Source organism: Lytechinus variegatus, chromosome 8 (assembly GCF_018143015.1).
Source record: "Lytechinus variegatus isolate NC3 chromosome 8, Lvar_3.0, whole genome shotgun sequence".
Taxonomy (NCBI): Eukaryota; Metazoa; Echinodermata; class Echinoidea; order Temnopleuroida; family Toxopneustidae; genus Lytechinus; species Lytechinus variegatus.
This window is the reverse complement of record NC_054747.1, coordinates 39,008,954-39,036,498: the sequence shown is the minus strand read 5'-3', so window position 1 is coordinate 39,036,498 and position 27,545 is coordinate 39,008,954. Positions and strand designations below refer to the sequence as shown.

At 36.3% G+C, this 27,545-nt stretch overlaps 2 protein-coding genes across 2 annotated transcripts in view; one reads left to right on the top strand and one right to left on the bottom strand.

The window, feature by feature from the left end:
* LOC121419719 (cilia- and flagella-associated protein 44-like) overlaps nucleotides 1-10,161 on the bottom strand; it is a 43,383-nt gene extending 33,222 nt beyond the window's left edge. The window contains 4 exon segments of the mRNA XM_041614177.1: nucleotides 122-304; nucleotides 1,097-1,186; nucleotides 4,925-5,021; nucleotides 10,084-10,161. Coding sequence (XP_041470111.1) covers nucleotides 122-304; nucleotides 1,097-1,186; nucleotides 4,925-5,021; nucleotides 10,084-10,161 — 448 coding nt within the window.
* Nucleotides 10,162-12,465: 2,304 nt separating this feature from the next.
* LOC121420867 (tripartite motif-containing protein 15-like) lies at nucleotides 12,466-14,153 on the top strand. Its single transcript, XM_041615483.1, has one exon. It carries the CDS (start codon nucleotides 12,488-12,490, stop codon nucleotides 14,087-14,089), a length of 1,602 nt encoding a protein of 533 aa, XP_041471417.1. The 5' UTR covers nucleotides 12,466-12,487; the 3' UTR covers nucleotides 14,090-14,153.
* The last annotated feature ends 13,392 nt before the right edge of the window (nucleotides 14,154-27,545 follow it).

Below are 27,545 nucleotides of genomic sequence, written 5' to 3'. Positions count from 1 at the left end.
TTTCATGTAACAGGACCAAGGATTCCAAAATACACATTCTGCCATCAAAAATAAACTTTGACTATAGAAAATAAAGGCCTATCAAGCCTTTCAAGACAGGAAGTGAATATATTAGACATACCTTCTGGGGCCTGACCATCCTCAGGCGCATTATCTACCCCAAGAGAATCGTCCCCGTCCCCTTCTTGCTCTGCCTTCTGCTCCCCCGTCCCCTCCGTCTCCTGGGGGGCATCATCTGATGCAGGGGGATCTGCCCCACCCTCCTCCTGACTCACTTCAGCGGTTTCTGCAATTCCATCAGCAGCTGTAATGAAAGGATAACAATCTTGAATCCTGACATAGAATTAAGACATCATTTTATAACTATGATGCATAAGAAGAGCATGAAATGCACATATCATACATTTCTTTCCTATAATGTATGAAGGGAACAAAGATCAAGATTGGGCAATCAATATAATGTAATCAATATCAAAGATATTACAAGGGGAACATCAGACACTTTGTTGATTTTTTGAAACGCTCGATTAATGCTCATGGGGCAGGGTGCCAGCTAGCGTTGATTAAAAGTAAATCTTCGCACATTAGCATGCTGCTGTGTATAAAACATATGGGAAAAATGAGAGAGGGGATTTGGGAGAGGGCACAAGTTTGGCGCACGGAAAAAATTCCATACTTTGTTACCCCAAAACCTCTAAAATATATTCATTTCTAATTTTAGAAGAAAAAAAAATCTTTAAATGTATAAATCATCTATTCCTCCACCCCTCCACCATTTCCTGCATATGTTTTGTATACAACCAAAAGTGGTGATACGTGAAGGCTGGTGAAGATTTACTTACTTAACGATGTGGGGTGCTCTTCCCGAGCATTTCATTGCGCACTCTATGTACTGTACAATGCAATCTTCCCCTTGTAGTACCTTTGTCAATAGGTAGATCTAAATCACACAAGTTCAAATAACAAAACAGGTTTACATAATTTACATTAACAGAATCAGGGCATTGGTACTGCATTTCTACCTCCTGGGCCGGCATTTCACCCACTGTAAACAGGCTTAAACAGGGTACTAGTAAATAATAATTTGAAAATGTACCTTGTTCTGTTGTGTCTTCTTGTGCAGCGTCATTACTTGATTCTTGCTCAGCATTAGTCTCTTCCTGCTGATCATCATTTGCAGCAGGATCTGTGACAAAACACAAAGTTGATTTTGGGTCGATTTAGGTGATTGATGCATGCTCAATATCAATAATAAATGAGTTTTGAACATGATCATGCATGTATATATTTTTTTCTATTAATTGGAAATCTTTTGAAAATATATTAGGTGATAAAATTTGTTGACTTGATGTATTCCTGATATATATAATGGTACTGCTAATTATAAAACAAAAATGTTCATGTCGAAGTGAATGAAGTTAATAAATTCAAATTGAAATTAATATGGTAATCTTTTTTGAGGATTCAGCGCATAGTTCTGCATCGCAGTGTGTTTTGCTTGTACACTTTCGATTCGATTACTATTTATTTTTCTTTGTTATTAATTGTTAAACAATTATTTATTTTATTGTTCATTGTTCACTTAATGTTTATAAGTAAGATCAAGATCTATACCTACAATGTATATACTAACTTTCAACTGTCCATCAAATTCAATAGCTTAAGGATTAAGTTTATCAAATTTGAACAGAATTGGTACAATGTACTTACAATCATCCTTTTCATAATTTTCAATATCTTGATAATAAATAACTCACTTGAATATAAGTTTTTTTTAATATTCAATGCATTGCTGTTGGAGATTTAACATTATAACTCACCAGAAAATTATTCATTTCACATGGCTGTGGCGCTGTCACAGTCAATCCCATCACCGCAGCACACGCAACACATGCCAAGCACAGTCAATCACCGCAACACACACCGATCACATCAACATGCATTATCACTCACCAATAATTCCCGCTGAAATATAAATTAGGTCCTTAAAATTGCGTTCATCTGCGCAAGATTTCCAAACACGCGATAGATTTGTTCAGATTAAGGAAGCGGGATCCCCGAAAATGCACAAAAAAATGAAGAAATCTCTGATTTTTCTGAGTTTGCAAACTTTATTTTCTCGCTAACTTAGGATCATATCTCCAAGATTACCAATAAAAAACAAAAGCAAATTCATTTTCTTAATCGCAGTTTTCGCCAATATCGGACTTGGAAATTGTTTGGGGTCATTGCGAGAGCGATCAAAGAGCAGATGAGAGCAAATCGCTTGTCACTCCTATGTATTTTTTTTATTTTCAGCTGCCATAAAAAAAAATAGTAAATATCAAGAAATAAAAAAAGGGTGCGGGCACAGACGAGAAACATCATTTTTTGATATTTTTTAGCCAATTTTTTAAAATAGTAAATAGTAAAGTATTCCATGCGTCGGCCAAAACAGATGCACGCGAGTCAACTACATGTACTTTCTTTTTTTTACTTGGCCAAGCCCAAACATTGGTGCAAATATCATTATTATTGAGCATGTTCTATTTGCAGAGGGGAAAATTAGTTGTGTATGATGGGGGGACCTAAAGCTACGCACTTTGTTTTCAAACGATAAAAACTATGCCGATTTTGATATTTCAACGAATTATCTCTGACTAATTTGTTGCAAACATTCTAAAGATCATAAACCAAGAAGAAAATATCGCAAAACTCACTAATACAAAAATACTGCCGTGTTTTCCGAACACCTCTTGGTTTCGTCGCCCGATGTAGAAGCGGTCCTAAAGCTACGCACTCGATTTATCATGCAAAAAAATAGTAGGATGGGGGGTCTGGTGTCCGGACACTTTATATTTTTGAAGCCTTCTTTTTTGTCTTTTGGAATACACTAGAAATATGAATTCAATAGTTGTAATCATGTTCTATTTTGTTCTTTACAATATATCCTAACATTTTGTACTAAAATCTATGAAACTTCACTTGTAAATTTTTCCAAATGACTTTCTAAAATTGATTGTCCGGACACACAACCTGCCCGGACACACAACAATTGGGTATATTTCCTGTGCCTCAATTTCTAAAATATATTCAAATTATTATAGGATAAAATGAAATTAAAGCGAATATAACTCCAAAATTCCAAGCAGTTATTGGTTACTCTGCATTTAGACTCAGAGATTTACTGCAGGCTGCAGCCTCTGTAGAAAAAATTGAATAGGAATCATTCATCACTCTGCAGTCACAGACACAGTTCCACATAGTCCTACAGAGTGCGCATTTGCCATTAAAGGGGAAGTTCACCCTGACAAAAAGTTTATTGTAAAAATAGCAGAAAAAATAATAAAAAATATTGCCGAAGGTTTGAGAAAAATTCATCAAATAATTAAAAAGTTATTAGAATTTCAATTATTTGATTTGTGACGTCATATGCGAGCAGCATTCCTACATAGCGAATAGTAAAAAATCAATGAAATGTCATTTTCTCAGAAAATTGAAAATGGTTTTCACTGTAACTTTTGTATGGTAGGGGGTCCTAAAGCTGCGCGGGTCCTAAAGCTACGCACCACTCATCGCGCATGCAGTTTTTAATGGCAAATGCGCACTTTGTGTGGAATTGTGACTGCAGAGTGACGAACGATTCCTATTCAATTTTTTCTACAGAGGCTGCAGTAAATCTCTAAATGCAGAGAACACCCACAACTGTTTTGAATTTTTGAGCTATATTCTCTTTAATTTCATATTATCCTATAATAGTATGAACATATTTTAGAAATTGAGGCACCGGAAATTCTATTTTTCTGCATGATAAATCGAGTGCGTAGCTTTAGGACCCCTTCTAACATCGGGCGGCGAATTCAAGAGGTGTTCGGAAAACACGGCGGGATTTTCGTATTAGTGAGTTTTGTGATATTTTGTTCTTGCTTAATGATCTTTAGAATATTTGCCACAAGTTAGCGACAGATAATTTGTTCAAATATTAAAATTGGCATAGTTTCTATCGTTTGTAAACAAAGTGCGTAGCTTTAGGTCCCCCCATCATATATCAATAGACAAATCATTTCACACCCGATCATGAAAAGAAAACAAAATTAGGTCATCAGGAACCATACAAAATTTGAAATTCATACATTTTATATTACATAACACATGGGGCAGCTGCTCGTTTATGACATCACAAATCCAAAATTTTGAACTCTAATAACTTTCTTACTCTTTAACTTTCTTTCCTCAAACCTTCACCAATATTTTTTACTATTTTTTCTGCTATTTTTACAACAAAGTTTTCTTCAGGGTGAACTTCCCCTTTAAAAGGCGCGATGAGTGGTGCGTAGCTTTGGGACCCACGCAGCTTTAGTACCCCATAACATAACTTTATGCCTACGGTAAATTAAACTTCACCACACCACAGACATCATGTTCGACAAAAAAAAAGAGAAAAATTAATTGTCAAATGCATGTCAACACTAACAGTCACAGTCCACAGAGTGACAGACAAAAAAAAAACAGGAGCAATCTGCGTGATCTGACACAAAGAAAGGTAGGTTCTTGATTGTATCTATGTACTTATTTGATAAATTAGCATTTGTTACTTTATTGTCAGCTCAAATAATTTTCCAGACTACAGAGGCCATCATCATTCGAGATTGCACTTTTGCAGATGCAATGCAGTGGCAGCGCAGCGGTGCGACCGCACAGCTCTTACGCCGCAACTCCGGGCACACGAGCTGTCAGCATCACGTATCACTCGAGTCGAAAAAAGAGCAAGAAAACCTAGACCGGATTGACAATTCTAAGGTTCTTACAGCAAGATTGCCTCACTACAAAAAGTTACAGAGCAAATACAATTACAGACCGATTCATCATCATCCAATATCAATCAAAGAAACCCACAAAATATAAAAAAATGTGATATAAAACGATAAAAATAACCACTATTTACCTGCGTTCACCTGTTGCTCGTCTTCCATTTTTGAGTTACCCGTTGCCAAGGTTGCCAGTGCGCAGGCGCACCAAAATGCTACAATGTTTGCTGCCCTCTTGAGTTTTGAAAGGTAATAAAGTGAAAAAATGCTGATCGGAGTGTTTTCCTCTTCTTTTTTCTTTTTTCTTTTTTTCAATGTTGTGGACGGTTTTTTAACAGAGCCATATTTATAAACTGCTTGTACACGAATTAAGAGCAGTTGCCACATCTAAAGAAAATAAAAATAGTATTCTCTTTCAAAATCAGATTCATAAATTATTATGATCAATAAGTGACGTTATTTATTTTTCTGCATCATTCGAGTTTTTTTTTTCGAGTTTCATCCGGCAAGTTGTCAGATCTGACAACTTTCCTTGATTTTATTGGCTGAGAAGCATCCTCACTCGGATAACAAAGAAACGTTTCATGACAGGCATTGTCGGACGTTTTATCCGACAAGTATAGACCCTCGTATATTACAGTCAATGTGGTAACAGTGCCTCTAAGCCAATCATAATCGAGGAAAGATGCCAGATCTGACAACTTGTCGGACAAAAATGTTGATGAAAAGCTACCTTGATTTATAATGAAAAGTAATTCAATGTGTATAAATCAAATAAAGGTAAATTGAGGATGAAATATGATTTTAAAGCATAGGTTGGTTAAAATTGTAAATAGGTCTAAAACCAGTTTTGGTCGGTGAATATGTGCCCGGTCAATACAAAGTTGTCAAAATTAACAAACAATAAACAAACAAAACAAATCTCATTTTAATCAATATTGATCAATCAAACAACATTTGGATGCGACACAATATCTCCCAAAGCATCAATACGGCTAATTGCAGATTCTAAATCCATTACTGCTGGAAACTTTCAATCAAGGTGATTTAAAGACATAGGGCCTATAGTATCTTAGATAAAAAAAAATAATGTCCATTCAATTCAATTCAATTTATTTATTGTCATTTAATCGCTAGAAACACAAACCGATTCCCATAGAGCAAATTAGACCTATAAAGGGGGTGGTTATACTCGGGGTTCAATTCCCCCTTAATTATTTTGATACTCAACACCCCCCGTAATGTTTTTTTTAGAGACTTTCTTTTTTTTTGCTTGTCAATTTGTGATCAAGACCCCCTTTTTTTTGCTTATCATTTTTTGGGGTAGGAAACGACCTAAAATTGGTGGTGAAGACCATTTTTAAACATTTCATTTCGGGCTTGAAACTTGACCCCCCCCCCCAAAAAAAAAAGAAATCCTGCGTACGCTACTGCCCAACGTCCGAAAGACAGCGGCACCCCTAATCAGGGGCGTCGATCCATTTTTCAGATTGGGGGGGGGGGGGCCGGGGCAAAATCATTAACGTTCCAAAGGCGCTGGATCGTACAAGACACCCACACTTACACACACACCCTCACGCACCCTCACACACACACAAACACACACACACACACACACACACACACACACACACACATATATATATATATATATATATATATATATATATATATATATATATATATATATATATATATATATATATATGACTCATGAGACACAGACACGTATCTCACCAACAAATTAATGCGAGCGCGAAGCGCGAGCTGATTTTTTTTAGTATACTGACAGGAAAAGCGTGCCTGTTTAGAACTGTTTGTAGTAACTCATGAGGAGGATACATATCTCACCACACAGATAGTACGAGTGCATGCCGAGAGTGAGCTAAAAATTCTTTATATTCTGACCTGAAAGCTTGATATTCTAAGCATTTTTTGTACCAATGATTAAGATTGGTATCTAAAAGAAGAATAGATGCGAGCGCGAAGCGCGAGCTGAAAATTTTGAATTTTCGATCTGAAAAAAATGACAATTTAATGGACGTTTTTGATAAAGAACAAGATATATATCCAAGAAAGGATTATTGTAAATCGAAGCAGTTCTTTTGAGGCCTTAAAGTGAAAATGGGACATTTGCATTCACCTATTTGATCATGAAAAGTATTGGTTTTTGCTACAGAAAAGCGGGCATTTTGAGCGCGATTTTAAATAAAGAACGAGTTGTGTATCTCAGTCTCGCTTGCTGAACACTACAATTTTTTTTTTTTGCCATATCCGGAATTATTGGGGGGGGGGGGGCAAAATGAAATGTTTGCCCCCCCCCAATATTTTCATTGGTGGGGCGATCGCCCCCCCCCCTGCCCCCCAGGATCGACGCATTCACGCCAACGAGAGCGACTCCAAACCGGCCAATGATGTGTCATGGTTACGGCCTCGTTTGTCGGTCTGGCTGATTTTGCTGTTTGACTGTATATTTAGTAGAGCGGGATGAACATGAAAAAAGGTTCTTCAACAATTAGAGCAGCCTGACCAGGTACATTTTATCCTCGCTAATGGATAGCATTGACGATAAGGGAAGAACATTGTTGCCTTGCGTGTCACGTAATAGGCTATCCACCCATTAACATCATTCATGTCATTAGATATAATATTGTTTTTGAAAGTGCCCCCATTCCACGTATACGACCAATTATTGGTAATAGAAAACTGGCCTTGGTAATTGCGTTTCAATTTATTGCTATTTTTATCAATTCCATTATGTTCAAGAAGCGTAAACCTTGCTGTTCCATTTACTAAGGCCGTGTTGGGCTGGTCGAACATGATGAAAATTGCTATGGTTACGGATCGGGCCAATACCGTGTAATGAGCCGACAGCGGACCCGTTACTAATCAAGACGTAGGCCATACTTTACTAATATAAAATAAGAATCACAGCAAAAAGCTCGTTAGATCGTGACTTCTATTATAATATGTTAAAAATTGGGTTTAATTTTGCTTTTAATATATCTTGCCAGCATCGGAAAACAAGAAATATAAAACCAATCGTTTTATCATCATGAATTCATGTTTTTTTTTTTTTTTTTTTTTAGTAATATTGCTTCTTACTTGCTCTTCGTTCGCAATATTGAGCAGTATTATGGAGGGTTTAAATAAAGTTATCTTTGTACGATCTCTATATGCGAAATTAAATATTTCAATTCTTAATAATCCTTATCCGACCACGACCAGTTAGTCCTGTATATTTAAGAGAACACTGATTACCCATTAGCCGCAGATTTCAAGATGCAAATTACCAAGGTAATAAAGCAAGTTGATGCTTTCAAGGATTGATGAGTCATTCACGTCCAAGATTAATTATAACCTTTACCAAGGAAGTATAGCGAGGATATTTTATTTAAAAGTGGACTCGAAACAGACTCAAACCGAACAGTGAAAGGGCCGCGGAACAAGGAGCTGAGGCCCCCTTCCCTTTTTTGAAACCTTTTACAAAAAACGTAAAAATTGCATCTGCTTGTGACTTTTTGCATGTTCAGTTCCAAACTTATGGCTCAGTCCCACCCCCTACTTTCATAACCGTTCCACGGCCACTGCGATGATATGTCATTTACATTGCCTTTAATATTGATTGATTCATTCATTCATTTATTTCAGTATTTATTTATTTATTCATTTATTTATTTATTTATTTATCTATTTTTTATTTATTTATTCATTCATTTATCTACTTATTTATTTATTCCTTAATATTTTATTTATCTATTTGTTGGTTTATTTCTTTATCATTTTGTTATTCTATTTTCAAATAATATTATCTCTATTAACTTGTTTATAATATATTAATTTTGCATTCATTCATTCAATCTATCTATCTATTTATTTATCTTTCTATCTACCTACCTATACCTACCTACCTACGAATCTATTTTGATAAGGCCTGATAACGATAAAACCAATAAAAGAACGAAAAAGAGCATCAGTTTTTTACGTATGTTCAAGCATTTAACATGTTTAAAGCATTTCATTAGGCATGTTAGGGGCACTCATTACTCCATAGACCCCCTCCTCCCGCATGTCCCGCCCATGTTAGTCGCTACGCCATTATAGTACGGAAAGGCCTCGACACCCTTTAGCGATATACGCGAGGATTATCTTTCCCCGATACATTATTCATAACTACATGCTCATAATATTCTTGTACGATGTGATGATGGGGACTTTCAACGGAGCAGCCCTAGAACAAATTAAACACGAGAGATTGTTGATGGGATTGTATGAGAAGAAAGGAAGATGGATGAGAAGAGATCGAGAGTGCAAGAGAGAGAGGGGGGGGGGGGGGGGTAGGAGGCTTGTAGGGAGTGATAGAGAGGTAGGGTGAGGGAGAGGGGGGAGAAATGGGGGGGGGGTAAGATTGAAAGAGGGTGGGGAAAAAGTGGGGGGTCATGTTAAATAGACGAAAGCAATGAAAGTGGTAGGAATTGAGAAGAGCATAATTATAACAACAATAATCATAAAGAAAAAAATGTGTAGACATAGGAAAATAATACGATGGATGAAAGGGGGTGGGGTGAGGTGCTGGGGAGATGGGAAAGTGGGTGGGAGAGAGAGAGGAGGTGGGAATGCGTGAGAATGACAGAGGCAAAATAGAAGATAGGGAATGGGAATGATAGAAGTCAACAGACTGAGAAAATGAGATAGGGGAAATAAGTGTGTGTGTGTGTGAGAGGGAGAGAGAGAGAGAGAGAGGGAGAGAGAAAGAGAGATATAAAAGAGAGAGAGGGGGATGATTATACAGAAAGAGGGGAAGGGTGAGTGGTTTGCAGGGATCGCCGAGCAGTTGTTATGGGGGGGGGGGGCTACCTTTGCTAAAACTTAAAACAAGTTGGTAATTATTACGTGTTTATCAAGTTCATTGAAAAGAGAGGGGCTGAAGCTACCGCCCCCCCCCCCCTCCCGGTGCCATCAGCCCAAAAGCCCCTGGATTGAAGAGGGAGCATTTGTGAGAGAGTGACCAACAAAATGTCGAGAAAGAGGGGAGAGAGAGGAGATAGGGAAAAGAGAAGGAAAGCTAAAGAGAGAGAGAGAAAGAGACACAGACAAACGGCAAGGATCAGGGATATGGAGGGAGGGGGGGGGGGTTGTAACCTTTGATGCATTCCTAAGTAATAGCATTTGAGTCATCCCACCAGTAGATTTGATCAGTTAGGTTGGAGAAAATATCAAAGGAACGACGTAAACATGGTAATGAACTGCCACAACCCGGAACTAAAATACTCACATCAGATGATACAAGCCTCACCTTGGGTGAGGCAGCCTTCCTGGATGCATCTGTCTGAGTGAGTATTTTGGATTTCACATTTATTCTAATATCATGCATTTTACATAAAGGTATGTCATTAACATTTCATGTCCTTGTTAATACGTTCTATCTGAAAGGTTTTCGAGATGCATCTTTTGATTTGGTAAACTAGTGGATGCCTCTGTATCTTAACGCATCCAGTGTGTGGGATTGCTCGAAATTGGGTGTTATACAGATGCGTCAGGCGTCGAATTGTGTCATTATATTGTGTATTTTTCAGTTGATTTTGATGGAAATATCATATTGGCTGTTTAATGTATACGTTAGTTAGTTTAGTTTACTCCAACGATGTTGTAGGACTAAGCCTGTTCATCGATCAAAGTAGAAATGTCTATTGCTGCTCTCCTTCAGACAAAATTAGATGTGCTACTAATGTTGGCATGGAGGAGTGGCAGGGGTATCGTAGACAGTGAAATTAAATTCAATGGAAACACTTAAGAATCGAAAATCATTCAGAGTCATAGGCAATTTTCTGTCAGTGTTTATCCAGTCTGTTCTTAAATGCAATCACTAAACAAGCAGTAACTACATCTTCTGGGAGACTGTTACACACATCTATCACTCTGTTAGCAAAGAAAAACTAATGCACATCAAGACGCGAATATCTGTTGTCTAGCTTTAAGGAATGACCACGTGTTTTACCACCACGTATCCGAATCGTATTAATTTAGTATCTATATTTGCCTATAGACCTACTTTAAAAAATGTTAAAGAAAAATGAAAGATATGTTTTTCTTTTATGAATCCGTCTTCGTAATAAAAAATGTATATAGATGTATTTTCGCATTTTATATTAATATGCAATGATACATCGTCTGTGTCTATTTAGTATTACACATTTCGTTGATTTCCTTTCATTAATAATATTTGATACTTGATTATTCAACTATCAGGGTCTATACAGCACACTTGAGTAGACCGTTCGTTTTATCTAAATTATTTATAATTCTTTTTGTTATAGAGTTACTAACATATTATTATTCCCTTGATCGTTTTTCGGAATATGAATATTTTGGAATTCACACAACTTTTAAGCTCTTAAAAAGGTATACAATAAAACAAAAACAAACAAAAAATAAACAAAAATACACAAGGAAACACAAAGGCGAATAATGATTACGTGTTGATACGGGTCTAATTATGCGTTATAACCCTATTGAATGAGTTGTCAGCTATGCAAACCTGTGACTCACTCGTCATGCTCGTTATGTTACAGTCACGCCAACAAAACAGAATTCATTTCGATGGACGGTATGCGATTCAAAATAACTTAATAGTTGTGATCGTCTTCAGTCCATTTTGCTGTTTTAAACAAAATATGAACACGTTACGTGACACTGGCAGCTGGTTAAAGGTGAAGTCCACCCCAGAAAAATTTTGATTTGAATAAATAGTGAAAACTCAAACAAGCATTATGCATCAAAATCGGATGTAAAAGAAGAAAGTTATGAAATTTTCAAGTTTTGCTTATTTTTCACAAAACAGTGATATGTACAACTTAGTGATAGTGATATGCAAATTAGACAGTCGATGATGCCCCTCACTCACTATTTCTTTTGTTTTTTATTGTTTGAATTATACAATATTTCATTTTTTTTACAGATTTGACAATAAGGACCAACTTGACTGAACCATAGCATGTTGTATAAAACAATTTTAATTCCACATGTTCAGGGAGGAAATAATAGCTGTTCCACTTGACAATGAGGATAATATTAGAATATTTCATATTTCATATAATAAAATACAAAAAGAAACAGTGAGTGGATGACGTCATCGGTCTCCTCATCTGCATACCGACCAGGATTTGAATATAACTGTATTGTGAAAATAAGCAAAACTTTAGAATCCAATGTCATAACTTTCTTATTTTACATCCGATTTCGATGAAATTTTCAGTGTTATGCTTGTTGGATTTTTCTCTTTTTATTCGAAGAAACGTTTTGATGGGGTGGACTTATCCTCTAAATCTTGTGCTCTGGATACATAATTGCGACAATGTCCAAGAATATACAATTTTGTCGCCTCGTTTAACACTTAAGTAATTAATAAATTATACAGGGAAAAATTACTCGAGTGGTTCTCTTCTTAACAAAAAAACTGGGGAAGAGCCCGGAAAGAAAAGAAACAATACAAATGCAATTTTGGCCTCCCCTACCATGCCTACCCTGCTTACATCTGCAGAATTAGAAATAAACTTCGTAAAACCGGACTTTATAATACGGGCCACTGTTTTTTTTTTCTTTTTCTAGCAAGGAGTGACCTGTTAACCTGTTGGGTGGCTGTACCTCGATAACGCATACTTTTTCTATCTTAACCTCACAGATCCTGACTGTTCACCACGATGGCTAGCAAGGTTGAAGGTGAGAAGTTACAGGGTTTGGTGTGTCCTTTGTGCCTTGATGTCTTCGAGAACGCAACCATCCTCACCTGCGGTCATACCTTCTGCAAAGAGTGCCTGGAGGCTTACGACGAGCAGAGCCATGAACTTAGTTACATAGTCTGCCCGGTTTGCAGGGACAGGACTGAACTTGGTCAAGACCGGGTGGCAGGCCTAACCCCAAACTTTTCCGTCAAGGGACTCGTGGACAAGATCAATGTTGAAGATGGCCGTCGCAGGCCGGTCTATTGTTCTTTGCACAACGCACTCTACAAGGATATCTTTTGTGAGGATTGTGCAGAGTTTATTTGCCTTTCTTGTTACATCCATAGCCACAAAGAACACGTCATCAAGAAGAAAGAAGAGTTGGAACGGAATCTGAAGGAGAGGCGAAACACTCTTATTCGCAGGAAGGCTAGGAGATTCCTGCTGGAGAGGTCTTTGAGCAGTGCTGAGGAGGAAGGAAATGATGCAAACCAACACCTGAGTGGCTTGGAGAAAGAAATTAGGGATGCCTTTGTTAAGAAACTAATGAAGCTTCAGGAGCAGGAAGGTGTGCTTCTGAAGATGGTGAAGGAAATGCGGAAGGCCCAGGAAGAGACGGTAGCAGGAAGTGCATGGTTTAGTCCAGCGGACGATACGCTTATTGCACTTGGTCACATTGAGCTTGGAGAGGATTCATCAGTAGAGGAAAAGCAGGAGGTCGGATCTGCTTCCCCGGTGAGATGCAACGATACAGATGCACTGCAAACGAGCGCCCTCATTGATGATTCAATGAAAATAGTGAGAGAGATTGAGTTACCCAAGGGATTGGCTGGTATGTCGGCACTATCCAAGGATGCCGTGGTTGTCGGGTATGGATGGAACGCCAAGGGTTCCGATTGCTTCTCAGTCTGCGGAAACCAGATACCCCATCTCAAGAGCGATGCTGGAAACGTCTACGACATCGCTATGCTTGCTGATGGCAGGACCGTCGTCTCTCGCGACGTGGACGTGTGCCTTACGTTTGACCGAAAAGGCAGACAGATCCGAGGGCTTAAGTACGTCTGCAACAAGGCAGGACTTTGCCCTATGATATGCAGCGACCAAGAGGACAACATCTATGCAGTGAACAGATCATCCGAGATCAATATCTTCCAAGGAAGCAAGGGGACACCCAGGAGGGTCGTCCACACCGGAAGCATCAAGCCTTCTCAGATCTGCGTCACCAGCACCGGCATCATGATCACCTGTACCTGCATTATGACACCTAGCACTGTCACCGTCTTCGACCGGGATGGTCATGTCGGTAGCTCCATCACGGCTAGTGATGATACAGAGTATCTTCTAGCCGCAGTCGATAGTCAAGATAGTGTCTTGGTAGCGAGGGTCAGGGTAGGTTCGGATACCATCTGCTTGACCAGGTATACCCTGGATGGCACGAGACTCACCGAACAGGTGTGTTTCAAACCTCTCCAGCTTCATGCCCGGTGCCAGTCCTTTTGGTCATACATGGTGAGTCTCACTCCAAACATGCTGGCCTTCAAAAGCAAAAGGCGGTTGTATTTCATTGAGATTGTGGCCTGAAAAAGTGATCAATATCCTTTTTAAAATATGTAGGTCTATCATGTCTATAGCTTACTTTTAGGGACAAGTTCACTTTTCCTAAGGCCACACTTTTAACATGTTTAAATTAAAGCACAAATGGGACAATCAAAAAATTAAGGTTTACACATATAGGCCAATGAGATGGTCATCAAGGTCAGTTATCAAGTCATCAAGTATCTGTTGACCAAAGAGTTGACCAAAATGACTTCGTTGGCTTGGACTAAGTCTGTTTCTTGTCATAGCCTATGGAATATACAGTACTTTGTTCTTTTTTCTTTTTCTGTTAACACTATTTCGAATTTCCTCTGATAATCCAAAGTGTATGTAAGGAATTTATGTTACCAATCCACACCCTGATATGTTCTCACTATTAGGCATTATAATTATATACATGGTCGTAAGAAGGATTTTTTAACTCCCAAATTACAGAAAGAGTTACTTATTCATCTGGTGAAAAAGCAAATTGAACGAACTGATTACACGTGTTTTTAAAATCTATATTGAAGGACCTGAAATTTGCTAACATTTGAAATAGACATGATAAAGGGTAAATTAGAAAACCATCCTGGAGATGCCCCTCCCTCGCGTACAGCTTTGACTCTCTTCTGTTTTTCAGAGAATCTATTGTGAAAATATCGTATCTTTATAATCATGATAATCATTGAATATTGAAAGTTTCGTCAACATTTTGAGTTCCCTTCATCTTTGAGTAAGAAGGTATATAATTATGCTTTATCGTATCAGGAAATGTTTTCTGAGGGACATCTCTTCCAGAGGACAGAGCCATTGGAGGGAGGGGGGGGGGGTGGTGTCCTCCAGGGGATACATCCTATTACCTCATAGAACATATTAAATTTGCGATAGCAAAGAATGAAAAGAAATATCAAAGAACTGTCATATATATTTAAGATAGTGTCTAACTGTAAACGGCAGAGTTTATGCGCTTGCAAGTGAAAATTATGCGAGGAAATTATTCCTCCTCGTTCATCTGATCTCTCTCTATTTGAGGCACGAGGTTGGGTTGGTTACCATTGAAATACAGATATAATGTTAGCATTCCCAACGGAAAATATCTGCAGTATTACATGATGGCGAGATGCACAAGAAGATTGTGTTATCGAACGTAGGCACACAGTAAAGCGCATTGGATGTTACCTTATTCAAATGCATCATGGTTGATTTCAATTTCCTAGCACGTATGACTAAATCAAATACCGATTTTACTTCACATGTTAGGTGCTCCCTTATATCATGAATAAATGATACAGGGAGTGAGGGGAATGAAGGGAGGTATGGGCATGATGGGAGAGGAATCAGTGGCGCAATGAGCCAACAATTTCGAGGGGGGGGGGGCTAGATGTGGCGTATAGGGCAAATGAAACAAACAAAAGTTGCGAGCGAACGAGGCAGGCAATTAAATTTCTTACAATTTAAAAAAAAATCAAATTTTGCCATAGATTTTGACATAATATTCAGAAAGTAATATCATAGTTCGCCCTTCTATTCTTCCTTTTCTTTGCTTTTCATCTTTTCCTTTGTCGTGATCTTATTTTATTTATTTAATCTATTTGTTTATATAATTCATTAACTCATTTATTTTTTATTTATTCATTTATTTATTTATCTATCTTATTTATGTATAGATTAGTTTATTTATTCATTCACTTTATTTATTTACTTCTTCATTTCTCATCTATTTTTTTTTTTTTGGGGGGGGGCGCTCCCAACCCCCCCACCCGTTACCATTAATTTTGTACGCCACTGGGAGGAATAGGCAAACAAGGAGAAAGGAGACCGAGAGATGTGAGAGAGTTGAGGAGAGAGGGAGAGATGGGAGGGGTGATTATGATGACGCGCCCCCAATTTAATCCGAGACTGTTGCACAATATGGAATGTTTTATTGATACTATTGATAAGAACTAAAAAAAATCGACATGCTATGTTTACTAAAATACTATAAGTGACATAATTATATCTATTGATGCAACATTCTTAAATTTAATATATCTCTTTGAGAATAATTAATGGACGTAGGTGGCTTCAACACATTATCAGAGTAATCAATTTTTATTTTTCAATGATTACTCTCACTGATATCATGTCAATAAACAGATTATTATTGTTCTACACATTGTGCACATTGTATTTACGCCCTCTTCGTTAATTGGTGATAATTGTCAATTGTGTAGTGTAACTCGTATCTTGACATCAAGCACAAAATAATGTAAATGTACGGCAAATAATAAGTTTTTGACCATTTTCAATATAGTGCCTGTATTATTAAACTATAAATCATTAAATATTGTGATTCCCATGGTCATCAAACAAGGTATTGTGGGCGGGTCTTGGTGTAGTGGTTCTGACTCTCGCCTTTCAAACAGAGGGCCGTGAGTTCGAATTCTAGCCATGGCGTGTTTTTCTTCAGCAACAAATGTATCCAAACCATGCTGCACTCGACCCAGGTGAGGTAAATGGGTACCGGTAGGAAGTAATTCCTCAAAAAGCTGTGCGCACCAGAATCGGTTGACTAGCTTAGCCGGGTAATATAGGAGCGCCTTGAGCACCTAGCAAGGTGGATACGTGCGCTATACAAATCATATATTATTATTATTAGGCTATTATTATTAAGGTATATTGTGCATTGCTTGAAAAAAAAACCAAAAGTCAGTGATAGTGAGCGTGCAGCAAAGAAAGTGTTGTATTTCGCTTTCTACACATAACGCGGTAATTATTATAAAATGTCATCGGAATGTCGAGTCGCGTGCCAACCTCAAATTGTCAGTTTCACAAATAACAAAACAAGATATATTAAAAAAATTAGAAATAAAATACTATATTGTTCTTCTTCGGTTGGTTTGAGTGGCGATTAGTCATATTTGATTGCTGTCATCATTGACTTCATTTAAAGATTTCTCACTTCTCCTCACATGATAATATTATTACCAATTATTTTCATCTTTATCGTTTATCATTTGCATTATTTCAATGTGGAAAATAAAACAAATTTCAAAATGAAGTTAGTTGTTATAATTATTTTGTTTAATTTGGCATGCCAAATATCTCACCAAAAACAAACCACTTCAGCCCAGTTCCAAACTAGTTGCGCTTTAATACCCTGCCCCTTCAAGATACAATCATATACCAGTCAGCACGGTATTATTATATTATTCATACAGTATATCATATTATTAATTCCACATCCATTTTTGGTATCCTTGAGTACACAGACTACGTTGCCAAGGGTAGAGGGCTTCCCGTTTCGCCACACTAGATAGACCAACGCGTTGCTTTTGCACATATAGATTCCTTTTGAAATATTGTTGTTGTTTTTTGTAGAAATTAAAGAAATTATAGGACCTGAATTTCCTTTAATCCACATAGATGCTTAAGGATATCGAAACTACTATTCCATTACAAGCAGTTATTAATACATAATCACACACTGCTTAATAATTATATTTTATCGTTTTGATCATTTGTCACTTTCAGGTTCGTCATGTTTGATATATTTATGAGATTTACTGCTGCGATTTGTATTTTTTTAACACAAATTTTGTGTATATTTTGATGATTTCAATAAAGTCTTCGCTATATCACCGCATTTTGGTTTTATATATCTGCTTTGTTATTATGTGTCATGTTTGCTAATATAGATGAACTTGTAGTATGATGTTTATGAATAGAAACATTTTTTTTTTTGGGGGGGGGGTGTAATACACTGTGGTGTCATTTTTTCTAAGGGACTACAAGAGATGCAAATTAATATTAACAACTTCACAGAAAATAACATCATTCTGTTTTCAAGCAACAGGGTTTAGGTATAAAAGGGGGGGGGGAGAAGGAAGCAATGAAGAAAGAAAGAAAGAACGAAATAAAAAAAGTCAAGAGAGAGAGAGAGAGAAAGAGAGAAGGGAAATGAATAAAAAGAAGAAAGATCATGCAGGGGAATAAAAGATTGAAATAAGAAAGGGAAAAATAACGAAATGAAAAAGCAATAAATAGAGAGGACTCACGAAATAATGAAAAAAGAATACAAAAAAGAAAGAAGAAAGGAAGAAAGAGAGCAGAGAAAAGAATGGAAGAAAAAACCCTTAGAGCCAGATGAAAGAAAAAATAAAGACTGAAACACATAGGAAATAAAGAATAACAGATGAAAGAAAGAAAAAAAGATCCCACCATAATCCATAAAAACTCTCTGGCTTCTACCAGGGAGTCAGTTACGCCCCCCATGGGGTGCAAACGCCCTCTACGTCATTGCGATTAAAGGTCAATTCATATCATTGGAAAGGTCTTTACTTCTTTTTTAAACTTAAAAGTTTGCTATAGGAGTGTCAAACATATTTGCAATTATTCAGTTATTAATTTGCATAAAAGAAAGATGTCTTTTCAATGGAACAATTAGTCCTCATTGCTTAATGTCAGGTAGGCGTGTAATTGGTAAATTTTTATCGTATTAATTTCTTATCAACATACACAATCATGATAAGGTAATCCTAGTTTGGACCCACTGCACTTAGGGATACACCCTGTAAAACCTGTGGTGTTAAAACTGACACCAATTGGTGTTAATAGAGGACCACTCCCTGAGGTGTTAAAATAACACCCTAGAGATTGAACATAACACCAAAGAGTGTAAATGTAACAACCACAGGTGTTGTAATAACACATGTAAATGTAAAACTAACACCACCAATTTAACAACGGTGTAAAATAACCGGTGTGGTTCTCTATGTACACCGGTTAACACCACAGTTTTTGCTGTGCAGAGAGGATGTAAAACGGAGAAAAAATATTGCCATCCGTTGGATAACATTATCATACTATGGTTGGCTATCGTGGTCATAATTCGCATAATAGATATATATCCCACGTATCCCAGTTGACCAATAACGAGCCAAAATAGATAGATACGTATCCTTGTAGTCGGGCATACGTATCCAAAATAGTATGATACGTATCATGACGTGTTAACGATACGTAGGGGAAAGCGGGGTAAGTTGTGAAACTTTTTGCATTTTGCATGTTAGAATTGATATGATCAATAATATTGTAGAAATAAGTACGTTGTCTTTAAATTTGATTCTTGGGAAATATTTTTCACCTATATATAATTGTCTACCCCCACTTAATGTGACCTTTGAAAAAACAGATGTCAAATGGCTCAACTTGCCCCATATATGGGGTAAGTTGTGCCCCCCCCCCCCCGGTGTAAATTGAGTCACAAAAGCTATGTACAAAATCTATGCGGGAAGAACCAGCATGTCATTTTTTTTAATGTAAAGTCTTTTCACAAGTTTGCTAATTCGCTGTAAATACTAACGCCCTCTAAAAGAACTGTCATGTGAATTTGCCCCTTTCTGCCTGCATATCAATGGCTTTTTAAGGTTTGTTTTTATTTCTTATTACTATGGCTCAACTTGCCCCGTGTTGGTTGGCTCAACTTACCGCATTCCGAACTTCATGCAATATTTTCACATCCACACATTTTGTATGCATGCATCTTGTAAAAGACCATGGCAAGAATGAGAATCTATACCTGGACTAACAATATTGTTCTTATTTCTGTGTGTGTAAAAAGCAATGATCTATATATTTCACACCCTTTTTTACTGTTTTGGCTGAAATTCGGATTTTTCACTCTAAAAAAGTTGTTTCAAAGTTGAAAACAATGTGGTGGGGTTAAGGGTTATGTAATGGGTCATCAATACATGACACCACCATAATGTCGGACCATAGCTCTATGGTCGGACTCATTCATTATTAGCCTGTGGGTGGTGGCTCAACTTACCCCTATGCTCAACTTACCCCCCCCCCCTTCCCCTATACAATAGTATACTTGCGTTCTAGATACGTATCCAATGTATGGGAGAGGCATCCCTTTAGTTTGGGATACCTATCTTTTTGGTATAGTGATACGTATTCCTTTGTTGTCCAATTTCCTTTGAATATTAAATCTGCCCCTAATGGAATCAACCTTTCAGAGAGGAAAATGGTCGAGTGTTCAGACATATGAACCACGCTTTCAATAACCTCATTTTCATCAAATCTGGATAGGTCGACCAAATGCAATTTTCTTAAAATTTCATCTGTAGGTCACAAATAACTGGTAACTCACCCGTGTGCAATGAATCAAAAGTTTACATACACCCATGGAATTCCAGCAGTGATTTTTTTTCGCTTGCCAAACAGGCGTAAAATTTACTATATCTTCAGAAATATGAAGACTACCATGACGAATTTGGTATCAAATTAAAGAGCATATGAAGCCCTTTTAGATGATTGGGATGGGGTCGGGATCAAATTATATTTCAGGTGGAATTTTCTTTGAAGAACAAAAATTAATATTCGTGTCAAATGTATTCTGTCATAATTGTTTGTTATTATACTTTCAAAAATTGTTTTATAGAAATATATTAAAGTCAAATCTATGATTTATATTACATTTTTTATCATGATAAATCACCTCTTAACCCCCCCCCCCATAAAAGAAAAGAAAAGAAATTTGATGTTTGTGTTGAGAGGAAACTAGTACAAATATACAAATTTTTGTCAAGCTTTTCTTTTGAATATGAAAGAAAATTGGGGAAAATGACATCTAAATATTTTGTTAGCCTCTGATGACAAAGCAATGTGAGAAAGGGACATGACATACTCATTTGTTTGTATTTGATTCGTCATGATAGCACAAATACTTTATGATGTTTGGCAAATGTCAGCTTTTCTTTGAATTTACTGGGCGTTTGTAAACTTCTGACCTCAACTACATAAAACCATGTGATTGTTACCTTTAGTGAGTTCCCAACAAGACATCTCTCTAGTTTAATAATACGCCAAGACATGCATGATAGTGACAACTAATATCATCAATATTCTAAGTAGTTTGCTTTTAGAGTGCATTATGAAGTCAGCAAGGCAAGAATGGCAGCCGATATTCCATGGGGAAATTGTCCACAATCAGGTTTTGCCCTCCATTAAAAAGTCAAGAAGGCAATTAAAAACCATTTTACAACAGCCTTGCCAGTGACAGTTGCCCCTCTGCGAGCCTCGTCCCAGAAGATAGCTCTTCGGCACGGTTAGCGATTTCAGTCATAAATAGAACGCGCGCAATGGATCATCAATGTCTTCTGCAATGAAAAGGGTCAAGTACGGTATGCTTAGTTTCAATAAATGTTGTTTTTCGGGTCGCGAGTAGAGTTGGGAATACCAATCGCACTAGAGCGACTGTTCGTTTGACAATTGGAAGATGAAAATAGTGTTGGAGATGATTTGAGATCGAAGCATTCTCCAGGGCAAACAAAGTATAGATGGACAGGCCTACATAAATAAATTTTAGATTGAATATTAATACAAACAACGAACATTGTGTACGAATTCATGGATGAATAACGTCAAATCATGTATTCACAATCAAGCAAATAATCATATTGAGAAAACGTCAGAAAATTGAAAAAATATAGCTGAATCGATTACGCAATACAGATAATGAGTCCGAGGATGATTATTAATTTTCTGAGACTGCGTAAGAAATATACTATCTTCAAATTTTTGTTATCCCCATTTTTTTAAAATATATTTTCGAAATTTCAATTACATCATCATTTTGATCGCACTAAATTGGGAAGTTTCATTTTTGATTAATTTGCCTTTACCGTAAATGTTTTCACTTCTTGCTTTCATCTCGCTAAGAATAGTCTGGTTATCCCACTTGATACGAAACAAAATTAATGCAGCTGTATCGCCCTCTGTAGACCATATAGTGAAACTTTTTTTTTTGCTTTTTATTCAAAACAAGACACCCTGATATGACTAAATTTCGTGAGTAGTAGAGTCAATATAAGAAAAGGAACAGGAGCATTAGCGGAAAGAGAAGAAGGCAATGAGGAAAACCAGCAGAAGGAAGAGAATGGAGAGAACCAGAAGAAGAAGAGGAGGAGGAAGAAGAAGAAGGAGTAGAAGAAGAAAAAAAGAAGCAAGAGGAGGAGGAGAAGAAGAAAAAGAAGGAGAAGAACTAGGAGGAGGAAGAAGGAGAAGAAGATAAAGAAGAAAAAGTATATAGAAGAAGGAGAAAAAAAAGAAGAAAGAAGAATAAGAACCAGGAGGAAGAAGAGCAGTAAGAAAAAATAGGAAAAAAATAAAGATGAGGAAGAGGAGGGGGTAATGGAGGAGTAAGGAATGCTATCATTCTCTTTACACGTTTATACATTTTTTTTTACAACTGCATTAGAACTAGTTGATATAAAAGCCCATTCCAATTTTACAGATCGGTAGGTTTTAAGGGTTCGAATTGAAAATTCAGCAATTGACAAGAGCTCTTATTTTCGCCAAGAAAGAAAAAAATAGCCTCCGATTTCTGGAGAGGTGTTTGAGGGGAAGAGGAAGTGCTGTATGATTATGGTCTTGAAGTTATAATTCAATTCAAATTCAATTTATTCTTGATAGTAATAAAAACATCATCAAATTGTACATTCGTATAAAGAAATATCAATGCAAGAAAAGGAGGACAACAAAAAGTTTACACTTGAAAATAATAAGCCTCTAAAAAATATCATTGCAAGAAAAGGAGGATAACAAAAAGTTTACACTTGAAAATAAGAAGCCTCTAAAGAATACAATAATTAATATATGTACACATCAGATGAAGGGGGGGGGCGAAATATGCTCATTCACACACAGCCACACACACCCATCGAGGAACATCGTCATCATCACTAACAAAAGCACACCCGAAACATCCATTATCGTGGTTCATTCATTAACAAAAATAATACATGTATAAATGAAGTGAGTTTGAATTCAAATTATAATGATCTTTTTGAGTTTGCATTTAAACGAAGAAGAAAGAAGGGAGAAGTTGAGAAAGAAACAATATGATATAAAATCATGGTAATCTTCAAATGTTCAATGTATTCTTTTTTCTATATCTAAATTACCAATCCAATTCACCTTCACTTGATAAGGTTTAGTAGATCTTACACATGATAAAATAGCCCCTGTACTGCCTGGATGAACAAACAAGAAAAAATGAATATTAATAAATGAACATAGATATGTTTCGGAAAATGATACAAATCGTGATTTCTGTGGCTTTATATGTATTAATTTTCACCTATTTATACAATTCATTATCATGTACGTAGATTTATTCATTCGATACCTACATGTATGACTATAGATACATTCGCAATTCCGAAGCTTCGTTATTCCGAAGGTTCGGATATTCCGAACGTTCGTTAATCCGAAAACGAAATAAGGTTCGTTGTTCCGAAGGTTCGTTAGTCCGAAAACGAAATAAGGTTCGTAATTCCGAAGGTTCGTTAATCCGAAAACGAAATGAGGTTCGTATAAATTCCGAAGGTTCGTTAGTTCGAAAATGTAATGATTAACGAACCTTATTTCGTTTTCGGATTAACGAACCTTCGGAACAACGAACCTTATTTCGTTTTCGGACTAACGAACCTTCGGAACAACGAACCTTATTTCGTTTTCGGATTAACGATCCTTCGGAACATCGATCCTTATTTCGTTTTCGGATTATCTAACCTTTAAAGTTCGGATTAACGAACCCTTTTACGTTTTCGGATTAACGAACATCGAGGTATAGGCAATTTACGTGTTTCGAAATTACGAACCTTCGGAATTACGAAGTGTAACCTGACTACCCTTTTGCTTCTATTTATTTGATCCCCTGCTCTCTCACACTCTCTACTCAGAACCCGCCTTTTCTTCTGACTCTCACTCACTCTCGTTCTTCCACTCCCTATTTATTTTTCTTCTGTCAAGTGCGTCTTCCTTTGATAATTTTTGATATTATAATGATATGTATTTTGAATTTGATAGAAGCCACATATTGTATAAACATCGTTACTCAGAAATTCTCTTAATAATCTTATGTATTTCAATCATTATACAGTACTCTGTAAATCATTTTCTATCTGCTTGCTTGAGACTTCGATGAATAAAATACCATTATTAGTATTATTATATTTTATAAATGGCTTTAGCATGTCTAATCGTATCCTTCAGTAAAAAAGAAACCAAAAAACAAAACAAAAACAAACAAACTAAAAAAACCTTTATGAACACACAGAATACAAATAAGCAGATTATACCGTCTAACGTCTAATCAAATGAAACGGATTGGATATAATGTTACCTCCAAAACGATAATGTTGAATAAGAATTACCATCTAAATTACCGCTTGAAGTATTCAGTATTCATGTCACATTTGATGGTGATTACCTACTAGACAATTTGCCTTTAAATTGGTTTTCCTTCGTATGGCATAATCTTGGAAACATAATGGAAAATGTTCATTGCTCTGAATATTATGCTACTTTAAAAAAAATTGTTACTGTAAGTTAGCATGTTCCATTGACCTTTTCTATTTCAGTGAAAATAAAACAAAACAATTGGCAAATAATCAATAGACTATACAAATAACATTGATTTACACAGTGAAATTGCTATGAACCTTACATTGTAGCTGTTTACCGATTTAAATAAACCCTGCAGCTCATTGAGAATTAAATACTTAAAATAAACTCTGTTGATCAAGAATTTTTTAACTTTTAAAACTATTTAATCGGATACTGTAAGACCCATAGTAAGGAGCGTTGGAAAAACAAACAACGTTTTTTTCCTGTGAATAAAAAAAAAACATGTCAAGTATACCAATGAAATCAACCAAGTTTAATTTCTTACGTTTTAGATAAAAAAATACTTTTTGATAGATTTTGACATAATATTCAGAAAATGGTATCAGATTTCACCATTTTCCTTTCTTTCAATGTTTACTTGGTCGTGAGAGATTTTTTGGGGTCCAAAGAGAAAGCACCCCCAATCTAATTGTTAAAACGAATGGGGGTTTCCATCAGATATGTTAGTTGCATACCAATAAATAAATAAAAACAGGGGAAAGTATCACCGTATTAGCGTTATCCGATAAACAATGCTACTTTTCACTGATCCATGTCGTCCCAAATGATATATAACATTCCGTCGAAAACGAAACCTTTAATTTGAAAACATTGTAACGCCTAATTTGTATTGGATACAAGCATATAGGTAATGATGCATTTTTTATTAGCATGGTGAACGTCGCTAAATTCAAATATTCATATATTTCCATGGCAACCGGGCAGTTAGTTTTTGCAAACGAGGGTAAGTAACTTCCATTGGATCATAAGATCAACTTTGAGATAGAAAAGGCAGATAAGAGCAATCTCCCTGACGTCTTGAATCCCTGAACCGAGTTTATTCCACCATACTTTCTTCAGAAAAACATGCAGTATAAGGATGGTGAATTACAAAAACAAAATTGAGAATGTTATATACTCCCGGTTTACCTTATGACCTTACCGTTCTTCTTTAAGACTTAAAAAAAAATGTTTAAACACAGATTAAAAAAATAATACCAGTGTTCTACTTTTTAACGGATGGGTATTTAACGTTGAGCATTGCTGTTTAAAGGACAAGTCCACCCCAACAAAAAGTTAATTTGAAAAAAAGGAGAAAAATCCAACAAGCAAAACACTGAAAATTTCATCAAAATCGGATGTAAAATAAGAAAGTTATGACATTTTAAAGTTTCGCTTAAATTCACAAAACAATTCTATGCACATCCTGGTCGGTGTGCAAATTTGCAGACTGATGACGTCACCCACTCACTATTTCTTTTGTATTTTATCATATGAAATATTCTAATTTTCTCCTCCTTGTCAAGTGCAACAAACTTTTATTTCTCCCTGAACATGTGGAATTACCATTATTTTAAACAGTTTATGTTTAAGTTAAGTTGATCCTTATTTTCAAATCTGTAAAAATTGAAATATTGTATTATTCAAACGATGAAAAACAAAAGAAATAGTGAGTAATGGACGTCATCGACTCTCTCATTTGCATATCGCTGAGTTGTGCATTTAACTGTTTTGTGAAAAATAAGCGAAACTTAAAAAAGTCATAACTTTCTTATTTCACATCCGAGTTCGATGAAATTTGCAGCGTTATGTTTGCTTGATTTTTCTCTATCGATTCAAATCAACAATTTTTTGGGGGGTGGACTTGACCTTTAAATTGTTAACGTTTTGCTTACAACAGTAAATTATAAACAATTAGTTAATGTAAGTCGGGTTTTACACTGCGTGTTTGCTGAGTATGTTCTTTATTTCGTTTTGGAATAGTAAAAAAATATATATAGAATTAAAACACGGGGGAAAATATGCTTGTCCCAAATTAAAATGAAAGATTCTGTGTATATAATTGGAATTCTTGAAATGATATTCTAGTGCCATTGTGTCTATACGTTTATCGTAATCAGGGGAGCGTTTCATTAAAGGACTAGTCGGACGTTTTATCCGACAAGTCCCATTTTATCCGACAGTTACCATAGTAACGGTGCCTCACAGCCAATCAGAGTCAGAGAAAGATGTCAGATCTGACAACTTGTCGGAAAAAATGTTGATGAAACGCTCCCCAGTAAGGGCAAATGTATTCACATTATATTGGAAGACTGTTCTGTGAATGTTTGCACCCGCTAAATGGGTAAACATAGTTTCATGGATCCCTTGTAGCAGTCCCAAATACAAATCTCATATTACATCATTTTGATTTACAGAAGATAGTTTAACTCAGATAACAGATACGTCTCTTTGTTTTCGCTGCCCGCGACCCTCGTGGACACACACACACGAAGATAAGATATACATGCTTTTATGCTGTTCTATTTTTTCAGAGGAGAAAAACACAATATTGTTTCTGGTAACGGTGTATTCCGATTACAATGTGCGCGAGACTGACAATAGATATACACGATCAATGCTATGGAGTCAATTTTGTTTTATTTCATTTTTTGGTCTTTATTCATAATTCATATAAAAACGAAATAACATAATACATAGGGGAAAATACATAGTTTTGGACTACAAAAAAAATGCTGATTGATAAACTTTGGCAGGATTAACAATGAAATCAATATGGTCATGATGACAGACTGCTGAACATTAATTAAATACACCAAGAAAGCCCCCAAAAGACTCAATTAATGCAACGGCTTTACATATATATATATTTTTTCTCCACAATTCACAGTTAAAACTTAACATTAGACCATTCCTGATATGTTCAGAAAAAAGCTTGTCATAATGACACATTCACTGTAAAACAAATATTGGGTAAAAGTTTTACCACCAAACTGTAAAAACTGTGGTGTTAAAACTGACACCAATTGGTGTTAATAGAGGACCACACCCTGAGGTGTTAAAATTACACCCTACAGATTGAACATAACACCAAAGAGTGTAAATGTAACAACCAAAGGTGTTGTAATAACAGGTGTGGTCCTCTATGTACACCGGTTAACACCAAAGTTTTTGCTGTGCATGAGGTTCATCATGTGTCCAGCCAATTTTGGGCAGTATTCTACCCAATGCGGGAAGC